The sequence below is a fragment of the Carassius carassius genome, chromosome 23 (assembly GCF_963082965.1).
Source record: "Carassius carassius chromosome 23, fCarCar2.1, whole genome shotgun sequence".
NCBI lineage: Eukaryota > Metazoa > Chordata > Actinopteri > Cypriniformes > Cyprinidae > Carassius > Carassius carassius.
This window is the reverse complement of record NC_081777.1, coordinates 7,149,913-7,163,359: the sequence shown is the minus strand read 5'-3', so window position 1 is coordinate 7,163,359 and position 13,447 is coordinate 7,149,913. Positions and strand designations below refer to the sequence as shown.

Genomic DNA, 13,447 nt, shown 5'->3' with positions numbered 1-13,447 from the left:
GGTAATTAAGAAGCAGCACTTCGACTTGAGCTATTCTGATGGCACACAAAGCATGTTCTCACCTTTCTATTACAACATAAAAACCAAAGAAAAACACAAAAACAAACTTGCATAACAGATGCAGCATAATAAATTAGCATAGTATAGAAGTTCAATAAATAAAGATAGAAAATATTCATTTAAAATATTTTAAACACACATCATCACTTTGTATACCAGGATAATCAGGAATCTTGTGGATTTTATATACTGGCAAAACTGAATACTAACAAACCGCAGTGCATTTCTTGTTTTAAAAAAGTGACGCAGAGACAAGAATACTGTTCTTCCCTCAACATCTGATCAACCTTAGACATAAAAGCTATTATTTCCTGCCAAGCACATAAGGGTAAAGGTCAACTTCCCACCTCTTATTTTGAAACTATTCTGGAGGCAAGAAGCTCCTTTCACAACTCTTATTCTGATGAAGGTTTGCAGTAATCTTTAAATCTGTCCACTTCACGTAGAGAAGACTTATTCAAAAACACACTGTACTGGACTCTGCACCAGACAGGAAGTGCCCTAGATTAGACAGACCTTCAGCGGCGCTGCCCAAATGACCTGGATGCAGACCGTTCATCATGAATTTTAAAACCATAGAAAGGCCTGACAGCAACACTTTAGATACAACAGGCATCTCTGTATTTCTGTCCAGCCAGATATCATTAACCGAGTTGCAAAGTTCCATACCTAGACAACATTGTAAAGCATCATAGACCTGTTCCAAAAAGTAGACATGTTTCCTTCACGGATTATGCAATGCCAGAATACACTGTGATAAGGAGATAAGCAATGTAGATGGTGGAATCTAAAAACATACTGGTTTCCTAAATTCAATATTTAACCAAATAAACTGTTAAAAACGAAAAGACGCGTGTCTACAATATCAGTTTCTGAAGTCTGTGTACATAAAATATAGATGGTGTAATTCTTACTCATGATTACCCAGTTGTTCGCCGTTCACAATGTATTTCTTTCAGTAACGGCATGTTTGCACAATGTTCCGAGTTTCACGGTTACCTTGAATGTCATCAGATATGCGCTGGTCTAGGGAAGTGGGAGTGTGTCGAGACTGACGGTGTGAGTTTTTGTGTAAGTGAGGTCTTGTCTGTGAATTTCGGAGAGGTTAAGGACATAAACAAAGGCTCAGCTCTTTCTTTGACCAGGGTTAGCTCGGCCTGCCGGCTGGAAATGTCTCAGAGATACACACAACTGAATACTGTACATCCACAATCTCAGTGAGCCACCTTTTTGTAACTTGTACCTTGTAAAACAGAAACCTAACTGAAAAGGAACCTCACGAATGAAACTGAAAAAACATCTAAATACAGCTATGCATGAAGTGCCACACTAATGCCCTGAGGTGTGACTACAACCTCAAAAATGTTTACGCTAGTTCCTCCAACCAAGTCTTGTCATTAACATGATCGTACATGTTGATGCATAAAAACATTTTGAACACACACATTTCCACATAATCAACACTTTCTTCACTTCTTTCAAACTGCTTTTACGTGCAATGAATAAAAATATGCCTCCATTGTAAGATATCTTACTATATATAGGAACTTTTATATAGGAAAGACACATTTGTGGTCTTCTGTCTGCCTAACCACTTAGTCATTCTCATAACGGCATGTTTCATTAGCAAAGTCTCGGTCGGGGCAGATGTTCATTCACCCCCTGCCTTCTGCCACCTGCTCCAGCCACTGTAAGTCCAGAGGTGGCTTCACACGTGCCTCGTATCTCCAGCCGTCACTGTGACAGAAAACCACAGGCCCACATCCATCATTACTCCATATTTCTCTGTAGGCCTTGATTATCTAACTTTTGCTGTGCAAGAGAGTGCTTTTTAGTTTGTGAGGGAATTTTAAAAGTACATTTTGTGTGATATATTCAATTCTATCAAATACAAAAATGGAATTTTTACCATATCAAGCTAAATTAATCAATTTTAATACTTGAGGTATAATTATTCATTTAGGAAGTTAACAGGGTTGACAGTTTTATGTTTTATCTATTTGACTTTACAAGTTTGGTGCTTGAGGTCTTGAAACTTAAAGGTGCTTTTAGAATGAGAATTTAAATGTGATGCTTTGAGGGTTGAAGTAAGGTAACAGGGTTGACAGTTTTAGGTTTTATGTATTTAACTTTTTGTTTTGTGTGTGAGTTCATGAAACTAAAAGGTGCATTTAAATTGAGAATTTAAATGTGGCGTTTTGATGTTTAAAGTAAGGTAACAGGGTTGACAGTCATAGGGTTACATATTTGACTTTGCTTTGTGGGCGAGGTCATGAAAGTAAAAGGTGCTTTTAGGATGAGAATTTAAATGTGATGTTTTGAGGGTTAAAGAAAGGTAACAGGGTTGAACGTTTCATGTTTTATGTACAGTATTTGACTTTAATTGTTTTGTGCTTGAGGTCATAAAAGTAAAGCTGTTTATTAGAGGATTTAAATGTACCACACAAACGTATATGGTAACAGGGTTGCCAAATAATATGTGAACACAACTTTGAAAGGTCATAAATATATAGACAGAACAGTCTAGTTGCACTTAGCTCTAAGCTGCTAAATGTGACTACAGGTAATGAATATGTTAAAATATTCTAAACATCAACATGAATTTCTGTAAAGCTACTTTGACAATGTGCATAAAAGGCGAAACAAATAAATATTTTAATTCATTTTCATAATTTTGTTTAGTAATCACAACTAAATATTTGCTAAATAAAGAAAGTAAACACATGAAAAATTAGGCACAGACAAAAAGAAAATCACACACAAAAAGTATACAATGAAGTAAAAGCATTTTTGTAATAATGTAATGTCTAGAAAATGCCACATAACACATTAGTTGCATTTTTTATTATCAATAAACTGTGCAAACCCATTTTCATGATAAAGGTAAATAAAAAAAGTAAAAAAAAAATGCTTACTGTAGTTTTTAGTTCAGTGAAGTAGATAATACTGTTGGCAATAAATGTATCAGCATATGTTAAGTTTGTGGTCCAGTTTGAGGGTGTAGCTTTATTTATAGCTTTTTGAGTTGATATACTGATTTGATGACCTGTTGGGGCCGGTTTTATGAGATGTGGCTCACAGGGAATTACACACGGCAGTCTTAAAACCATTAGCTGAGACCATTAACTCTGTTCAGGGGTAGATTTGTGCCAGTGACATTTGCAGAGGAAGGGAAAAGTGAATAAGACAAATGTGAAAAACAAAACTAAATACCAATAAGTCGTGTATTTGTTAAAAAATAAATAAATTCATTGTTACTGAATATGGAGAAGAGCGAACAGTACAGTTCTACAAAACTTGTCCTCATGTTCCTTTAAAGTTGCCCAGCTTGTGATTTCTGAGCTCTGATGACCCATATGTAATTGCTCTCCCATAGTAAAAACCTTGCGCCTGTGATGGCCAAGGTGTTCGGCCAACAGGAAATAAATTGTTCGGGCTTTGGGCTTGAGCGGCCCCTTTTATTGGCCACTGACCTCACTCCTGTTAACCAGCTGGAGCTGCAGCAAGGCTGTAATTCCCTAATAAGGGCGTCTATACCTCCCAACCACCCCCTGAACACTAAATTTGAGCAAGACGGAGGTCTGGCAGCCGGCCGATCCTCCACATTCCCATAATCCTTTAGTAAGGCTCCTGACTCCACAGCTAGTGTGTTTATAGTAGAGGAGGAAGGTATAAGCTGTTAAAAGCAAGTGGTTGAAAAGGAGATAAAAAGTGAAAGAAGAGACTTGGGTGATGACTGTGATAAGTGCACTTTCTGCAGAGAGAGGTTGAGGTGAATGTTGTTTAGTTTAAAAAAAAAAAACAGAGTGAGATATACAACAGTACAATAAAAAGGCATATATAAAATCATGCACATACGTATATATTCTGAAAACAGCTTTTGTGTGTGTGTGTGAGAGAGGGGATTTTCTCATTAGCTCTCAAATCTCATTTGCACTACTGTAGAATCAAAGTTTTTTTTTTTTAAATCATTCCTTCCGTAATTATGAACAAACGACAATTTAAGAATTTATATAGGATTTAAACATTCTACTTACTACACAAATGAAGCCTATTTTCTGGAAGAGAATCAATATTCAACTAAATGTTTCATTTTGTTTCCCACAGAAGGAAATAAATAATGTGGGGAGGAAAAAGTGACAGAATTGTTATTTTGGGGTAAACCTTTAAATACAAGCTTTTATTTAAATGTTTTGTACTGAAAAGTAAGAGAGAGCTTCACAACACCACAGTGGTTGATCTCAATTTACGAGAATCCGCCTCTGCTTGCATTGTGTCGACCCATTCGCTCAAAAGCAGAGAGAATACTGATCCTCTGGTCCTGCAAGTGAACCTCACACAAAGCACAAGCCACACGCACAAACCCTTTTCATGCAAAATAAATCAAAAGTGGCTTTGAGGTAGGAATATAAATCAGAGGGCTTGGGTTATGTACAGATGGCTGAACCTAACACTGGCCCTAAGGAAGACACTCAGCATGTGTGTTCGAGTGTATAGGTATATATATATTTCGGGAACGAGTATAGTTGTACATATGTGTGATTGAATATGTGTGTGTGATCTTTCAGTCCCCAAGGGGCTCAAACTGCTGGACATTCTGATGTTGCTTATTTGAATGTACAATGGGTTTATCTTACAGCGATGCAGCCAAGTGTGTGTGTGTGTGTTAGGAAACCTGTTTGTGTTTAAACTGTGGACGAGTTTTGTTTGGACTATGCTGCCACTACGTTGCTTATGATTTAAAATAATCCTTATGAGGTGTTTGCTGTTAGCATGGTTTGAATTTATTATTATTAAATGTCTGAAGATAATAATATTTTATCAAAGGTTAGCCATTACGAGAGTTTCCTTCATACCGCTAACTAAAAACTGCAAGTCAGTTACCATGTTTGCCGTGCTGCGTAGTATCTTTAAAGTATCTTTGTGTCTAGACGCATATCAAAGTATTTTTTTTTTTAATGTGATTTCATTATTTTACTGTGGTACCACCATAGTGATTTGCAGTACCACACAGTACCTGCATTAAAACATACAGTACAATAAAAATGTTATTTTAAGATGATGGTTTATTCATGCATTAAACACAACATATCTTGCTTAATCACTATTTTAAAGGCATTGTATTAAAATGATTTTGACTGAACTAAAGCATAAAAATACCATAGCATATTTGCAGATATTTAGGAAACATGCTAAGTTCACATATTTGTTCCTTCAACAAACAATGCTACAGACAGTTATTTTGCCAGATGCAAAAATTGGAAGTGACCTGATGGCCTACACAATAGTCTCAATTTCATACCACTTTTGTGAAGTACAGTGAGCGTACCATGATATAATGATGGTATTCCATATCTCTCAATATAAAAAAGAAATTAATAATTGTTACTTCACATAATTACACAGTACAATTCCTTTTTTGGTTGTATGAATAGCTAACAACATTCATAAAACATTACTATCTTTAGGTATTTAATATATGCATCAAATCATGCTAACAGTGAACACAAGATTTGTCCTGTATAAACGCAAACACATTTCCAACACACACACACACACACACACACACACACACACACACACACACACACACACACACACACACACACACACACACACACACACACAAGCATAAATAAGTCAGTGGCATATTTTAGCCTCGTTGGTACCTAGACCAAATACCAGTGTATTTTTGGTTATTGTCTAAAGTGATATAGGATGACTTACCTTGGCTGCTCCGATCTGCTCTTTCCGGAATCTCTCCAAAGGTGTGATCAGAACATCATCAGCATTCTGTATCTGCAAACAGTCAAGCACAGAAGGTATTTCATGAGAAAACAGTCGCCATTAACCTATATTAACTTCTGTGACGTTCACAGCTTGACTTAAAGTTAGAAGGCACATGAAACATTAACGCCAAAAGCTGAGAGTTTTAACAAGCTCACTATTATGAGCAAATTTGTGGTGCGAGTTTACATTTCTGCTTGTGAGAACATTCACACCAACACTTCGGGAGAGCAGTAATGATTAGTGTGGTAAAACTTCATTCATCAGTATTAATTTAATGAAAACTCCAGAGCACACTGCTGCAGTGCTGTACACTCCACGGCTATTAAAATGAGGAAAATTAGCAATAATATGAACAATGTGAATCTGCGCAAATGGCTTTTTGTTGTAAACAGACCATGAAACACCCCAACATTGTCAGAGACGAGAGAAATATGGCCCTCATCAAGCAAAGTTTTACATCCACAGATAAAGTAGGCATGCATTTAAAATATGAAAAATGTCTCTAGATCTCTATATCATGCGCTCTGAAAGCTCCTCGCAGCACACTGACAAAGATAGCAGGAGATCCTAGGGTGTTCTAGGTGTTTGCTAGGCAGCTGTATAATAGATACAGATAATGCTTAAGGTAACCTTTATAGAAGAATAAACATTTCCTGACACAGTTTGCACAGTTATCACAAAAGGCATCTATTGTGCATGTGTCATAAGCAGAATATTTCTGAAAGCCAGAAGCATTTTAAGCATGCATGCATTTTAAGATGTTTCATGAGGTGCCCAAGAACAACTGAGAGGAGGATCCTAATTCTTTAAAGGCTAACGGTGCCTCTGCACATGGTTGATGAATTATGTCTATGATTGGTTTCCTGTAGTGCTTTTTGTTGCACAGCTGAATCAGGCTACTTCTGAGCATGCTGTTCATTCCTACAGGCCTGTCAGGGGTGGAGAGTGCTGTCCATGATGCTGTCCAGCAGCCTGGACATCATTCTCCTCTCCTCTATAACCTCCAGATGCTTCTGTTCCTCTCCAGTGAAAAAGTCTGCTTTCTTGATGAGCTTGTTCATCTCCAGCATTACTCCCAGAGCCCCAGCTCACTACAGCGTAGAACAAGCCAGTTACATCAGCCGACTGAAAGAACACGTGCAGCTACACACACCTCAGAAAAACCTGAGATTTCATTGCTCTGGCCCTTTTTTAAATAGATGAAGTGTTTCAGTGTGGTTTGTCCAGTCTGTTGTCAATGTGAACCCCAAGGTTTCAAACCAGGGATATGATATATGATATGTCTTTTTAATGCTACTTAAATACCACTCACACAATTTTCCTTCAAGTACATTTCTGCAGAACACTACAACTGCCATTGAGATGAACCGGAATGCTAACAGATATATCTCTCTTCAAGTATTTTAAACCTCCTTGCACAAAACATGCCAACATTCCAGGTCAGGATGCACATCTGCGTATGTGGAGCAGACCTGAGGTGGCGGTGTGACATGACGCCTCGCTTTGATTAACAGAGTTATTCCGAGCCGTGAGGGTGTGTGATAAAGCTATAACACAGCACATAATACCTAGTCTAATTTTAGAGAGACCTTTCTCCTCCACCCTCTCTGGAGAGCGTCTCTCTCAACCCATAAATCAAAAAGAATTGTTTTCATTGTCTCTAAAACCCCCTGAAACACATGGTCACCCTCACCTTTGCCTGACAAAGGCACACAAACCTCATCTACATCCGAACGCTCTGTGATTAGCCGCAAACCCTGCACGGCTTCTATCAGTTTCTCATTTCAGTCCTTTGTTTTGTTTCAATTTCGGAAGCACTGCTTCATTGGTATTCAAAAACGGCCCCCCTGAGCCTTGAATGGAGAATTTTGAAAGCGTAACTTTATCAAAGGAATTACTGGTTAGATTAATATTCCGACACGAGAGAAGAACTGCGATGCGAGCATCATCCCTACGGCTAGTGGAGACGATAAATGCTAAATGCGGCTAACTGGAAAGTAACTCAATAAATACTCCAATTTCCAGCTCATTCCTTGATTATTATTTTATGACCAATGAATAAAGCATGTGTATTCGAAACTCTGAACAATCCGTAAGGCACAAACAGGACCATGTACATGTGTATCTTCCCTTAGAGCTGAAAGGGATCCGATCTATATGATTTTAATGCTTGAGTTGAATTGACACCTTGGCTGCACTTCATTAGCCGTTTGGAGTGGAAAGTCCTCACGGCTGATTTCATACCATTTTAACTTCCCTGGCTGTAGAGCAAAACATCCTGCGCTGCAGTGCTCAGACACTGTGACTAATCTGAATCTGAATGACTTGATATCAACAGTGAAGGTTTTCATTGCATTTTTTGCCTCTGTAGTTGTGGAGGCAGTTCTCAGGACACTTGACCTTTGGAATTAATTTTCGGGATGAGCTGCCGTAATCATCCTTATCTGGAATGGCCATCCTTTGAAGTCTCACCTGTAGGGATCACATGTCACCGGAGACACACCAGGGACATCAAAAAAGGCGTAAAACCCGAAAACCAATTGCTTTATCATGCGGCAAGTTTGTGGAAAACATACATGCAAAAAGCAAAAGTGAATTGATTTTACATTTTGCTCCTTGGAACTGTTTAACGCCCCAAGAGACGTCATGCCCGAGGCCTAAATACAATGCTAAAAGATTAGAATGTAGGATGATGTGAAAAGCACACACACGCACACACACACACGCACACACAAAAAAATAATAATAATCTAAAGGAAACCAGTGTGTCTGTGAATAAATATAGATACTATATGGCTTTATGTCATATTATTGTGAGTAGTATGGTTAAAATAAACGTATGTTCAAAAAAAAAGAAAATAAAAAATATATATAATTTTAGATATACATGCAAATGTGTGTGGAAAAAGAACTAACTCAGTTCCTACTTTTTTCTTGCATATAAACTGAAATACATATAAAAACTATTCTGAAAATAACCAAAAATGAAATATTCAATAATTAACACACACACACACACACAAAAACTACATATACCACTACATATGAGAGTTCAGAGACATCTACAATTATACATTTTTATGAAACACTTATAAAAAAAAAAAAAGAAAACGCTGAAAAATATATGAAGTTGTTAGCAAACACAACTTTTACTTAATCATATGATAACAGACTCATCAACTCTTTCAAGTTGCTCATAAAAACTTTTCATAAGAGATCAAAGCAAATGCCTGCGAGGAACAAAAGCATCGCGGGCATCTGAGAATAGTCGGCAGTGATCTATATGCGACTCTAATTGGCGTCAGTGAGGTAGACTGCAAAAATGTGCTTTGAGCTGAAAACCGAATGTCTGCTGAATTCATGATGACAATCGTTCAACAGATTTCATGGCACACATGCCACCGTTAAACCTAAAAAGAGAAGGATAGATCCATTGCGGTTCTACATTGTTACCCATAAGGCATTTCACCAGCAAGGTACATCTAATTTCTATGATGAACTTGTATTGATTTTCCATGACAACATTTTCTCAATTAAGAGATCAGTTGAGTTGTGCTTATGCTATGCGCGCTCTCAGCGAGACACAAATCTCACCAACCCGTGCTGATACAGCCTTCCGGCTTCCTTGAACAAACCCTCACATCTTTCACACGCTGGTTACACGCTCATTTAAGGTAATGCAAGATGCACTCAAACTTCTCATTGGTAGCGATGTAAGGCGAAGAATGTCCTGTTTTGCCCAAAACAGGCAGATGTTAAAATAGAGAACTGTGGCTGTTCGCTTCACTCTGGTCAAAGGGGGATAAAGCACTTTTCAACATTGCACTCAATTCCTGATGGAGCTTTTACTTATCCTAGGAAGTATGGCAGACTGTGTTAGGTAAAACTGGTTAACTAAAAAAGTTTGGAATAATTATGATTTTTTTTCATGTTCTAATAAGATTCTTGTGCTCGCCAAGATTGCATTAATTTAACCAAAAATACAGTAAAAACAATTTTAAAAGCTGTTTTCTAGTCCAATAGGTTTTAAAATACAAATCCTGAATTTTCAGCATTACTCCAGTCTTCAGTGTCACATAATCCTTTAGAAATCATTCTAATATGCAAAAAAAAGTGTAAAGACTTCACCCATAAAGCTGTGTTCTCACCGTTTATTTAGCTGTGAGAGACATGTGGTGTCTTTTCTTCTGCAGACACATTTGTCTTAGTTACAGTAAACTCAAATAAACCTCACTGCTGTCTGGTTCTAGTGGTGGGGCAGTGATATCGTCTCGAGTCCTGGAGTCACAGTAGAGTACAGTCCATGTGTCTCAGCATAAATGCCCTCTTGAGTCCCATTAACAAACTCTGTAAACCTTGGAAACAATCACTGCTTTTCTCTCTCTCTACCCTCTCTGTCTTCACAATGCAATCACAGTGAGGACAAACAAGAGCACTAGGAGACTGGACAACTCACTGAATCCAGCCTAAACCAGGTCATGGTTTGCATGAAATTCGAATAAGTACTTAACTGGAATTTTGGTGGTTGATCTAATCCCCTCCCCCATGACAATTAAGCATATTTTCCATCCCAAATTTGCATTACTGCTCTAAAAATATAAGTTCAATAACTATGATTTAACTATAAATTAGGAGAGACAATTTTTCAATCACAAATAAGCAAGAGCTAGATACTTAACATATACTCAGTAAATATCTCTCTCTGCTTTTCGTGTAGTGAATAATATTTTAATCTATCTATCTATCTATCTATCTATCTATCTATCTATCTATCTATCTATCTATCTATCTATCTATCTATCTATCTATCTACAAACACATGCACTATTGTTTAAAATTTTAGAATCTTTCAGATTTTTTCTTCATTTCTTATGCTAACCAAAGTTGCATTTATTTAATCAAAAATACAGTAAAAACAGTAAGACTCTGAACTATTATTAGAATTTTAAGTAACTGATTTCTATTTTTAAATATTTTAACCAAACTATTTTTATTTGATGATTAGAAAGTCCAAAAGAACAGCATTTATTTAAAATATGAATCTTATATATATATATATATATATATATATATATATACAATTGTCACAATTAATCAATTTAATGCATCCTTGCTGAATAAAAGTATTAATTTCCTAAAACATATATTTTGAATATTACAGTTTTATAGAAGCACAATAATATTACAAACATTAGCAGCAAAAAAAAAAACGGTTTTCCACATCGATAATAATAAGAACTGTTTCTTGAGTGACAAATCAGCAAATAAGAATGATTTCTGAAGGATCATGTGACATTGAAGACTGGAATAATGATGGTGAAAATCCAGCTTTACAATATCAGAAATATATTACATTTTAAAAATATATTTTAGATATTAAAAAAAGAAAAATAATTTTCAATTGCCATAATATTTCACAATATTGCTTACTGTATTTATAAAATAAAAGCAGCCTCTGTCTGCATACTTCTTTAAAAACATGCAGATTCAAAAGTTGAGATTCACTTTATGCACTTGATGAAAATAAGATCCTAATAGATAGATAGATAGATAGATAAATAGATAGATAGATAGATGCTACTAAAAATACTCTTTATTTTCTTTAGATCATGAATTGAAATATGGCACCTTTTCATCAGATTTACTCCAGCACCGCTTTAGCACTTGGCTGCACTCACTGGAACTCAGATGAACTTCCATATAGTTGCACGTCAAACCTAAGCTCATGAAAAGAGTGCCTTTGAATGCAAATCGCGTCAAATTGAAGCTTAATATGAGAGTGTAATAAGCTGTGAGTGGTTTAGGGCAGAATGTAAGCATAAACTCAAGATTACATGAATGAACACAACTGAGGGCTTGTCTTCCTAATAGCCTTAATGTAAGACGGGATGTAAAAGCGTGCTTTGAGCTGTCTAAAACACAAAACAAGCTAAGAGGAACAGTGTCAAGCAAGTGAGGAAATTACTAAACAGGGTGCAGGCTGAAGATAACCACACCTGGCTAGACTGACACAAAAAGGGAACCGAATTTCACTGCTTTCACAACATTATCGGCTCCGAGGACAGATTTGTTCTGGAACGGCATCAAGAGGATTTCCCTAAAGGATATGATCACCTTTAAAATAGCACCACAACATCAGGCCCCTGGCCTCTGAATGCCATCAGAACTCAGCGGCCTTGAACAATCTGCAACCATGCAGAGCACAAAACGCTTTCTCTCTCTTTCACACACACAGGCTTTCCATCTCTCTTTCTGCTGAGAAGGCTTGCTGTCTCACACCGGGGGGAATTAAACCAGACTTCTCTTTAAAACGGTGGAATTTGATAAGTCTGTGCTCCACAATAACACACTTGGGTGGCTGACGCACACACACACACAAACACACACACACACACACACACACACATGGATACCGATTTTTTCTGTGGCTTTGAGCCAAGCAAACCATCATGACGGCAATAAAACCTTCATGCTGGTTTAGCACCAATAACGCAACTTCACCGTTCCAAAAAAACGCCCTTGAATTAGTACTAGCACCAAATATATATATTTCTGTTAATAAAACACTAAAACAGGAAGTGACACTAATTTGATGCACATGTATCAGTGAGGCATTGAGCGAAAGCTGCTTCTTATCGTTCGGTGTCTTTTCTATTTTGGGTTGTTGATTGACTCCAGATGTGACTAGGGGACGTGGGGGGTTGGGGGGGGCTGAGGATTTTGTTTCAATTTCTCGTCTGTTAAAGCACACGCTTGCAACTCCGCCAAGGAAATGTGATCTGGAATGTTGGGTTTGCTTTGAGTTTATTTGTGAATTCCCTCAACCAGCCGTTCATTCTAGATTTTATTCATATCATGTTGTAAAATAATTTGGGAGTGGTGTTACTCAGTACAACAGTGCTAGTGGTTGCCAGGGTGTTACTATGCAATTGCCAAATTGTTCTAAACGGTTAAGCGTGTTGACATGGGGTTGCTATGATGTTTTGGTGGGATGTGAGTGCATGCATGCTTTTTTGTATGATTGGGTTTTCTAGCTGGACAGTTTCGAGGGTGTTCTGGATGGTTACTAAAGACCCATGATATAGTCATTGCAAAGTTCCTTTTTGTTAGTTTCAGCACTCCAGTGTACTTTTGTTTTTTACTCGTGTCTGACCTCGATGGACTGAATGATGAAATTAACCTCAAAAGACGTACACGTCAAAGAAGGTGGAGCTCCAGAGCTCACCGTAGATTATTGTGCTAAAGAATGTTCTGGTTGGCTGCAAAGATGTTGTAAGGTGGTTTCAAGGAAGTTCCCTAAAAGCATCATTAGATATGGTTGCAAGTTCTATTGAACTCTATTGGTGATTAAGGAACTTGCGGCCATAGCTGCTTTTGGGAAACACACTCTTGGGTGGTTGTTAAGACATTGCTAGTTTGGTCTAGGTGGTTATTAAAATGTTTGTAGGTGGTTGATATGGCACTGGCACGTGGTTTCTAAGGGTTTCAGGGGCCAGTTGCATAAACATAGCCATTATGTTGAGACTGTGTCTTAAAAACTAGTTTGTCCTACTAGCTGTTAGTCAGGAGGTAATCAGTTTTACTTTTCAGATTCATG

General features: G+C 37.3%; 1 protein-coding gene across 1 annotated transcript in view; it reads right to left on the bottom strand.

The window, feature by feature from the left end:
* Positions 1 to 13,447, bottom strand: part of LOC132101275 (rho GTPase-activating protein 42-like) — a 111,127-nt gene that overhangs the window by 33,644 nt on the left and 64,036 nt on the right. The window contains exon 4 of the mRNA XM_059506096.1: positions 5,788 to 5,859. Within this exon, the coding sequence (XP_059362079.1) occupies positions 5,788 to 5,859 (72 nt within the window). The remainder of the gene's footprint in view (positions 1 to 5,787; positions 5,860 to 13,447) is intronic.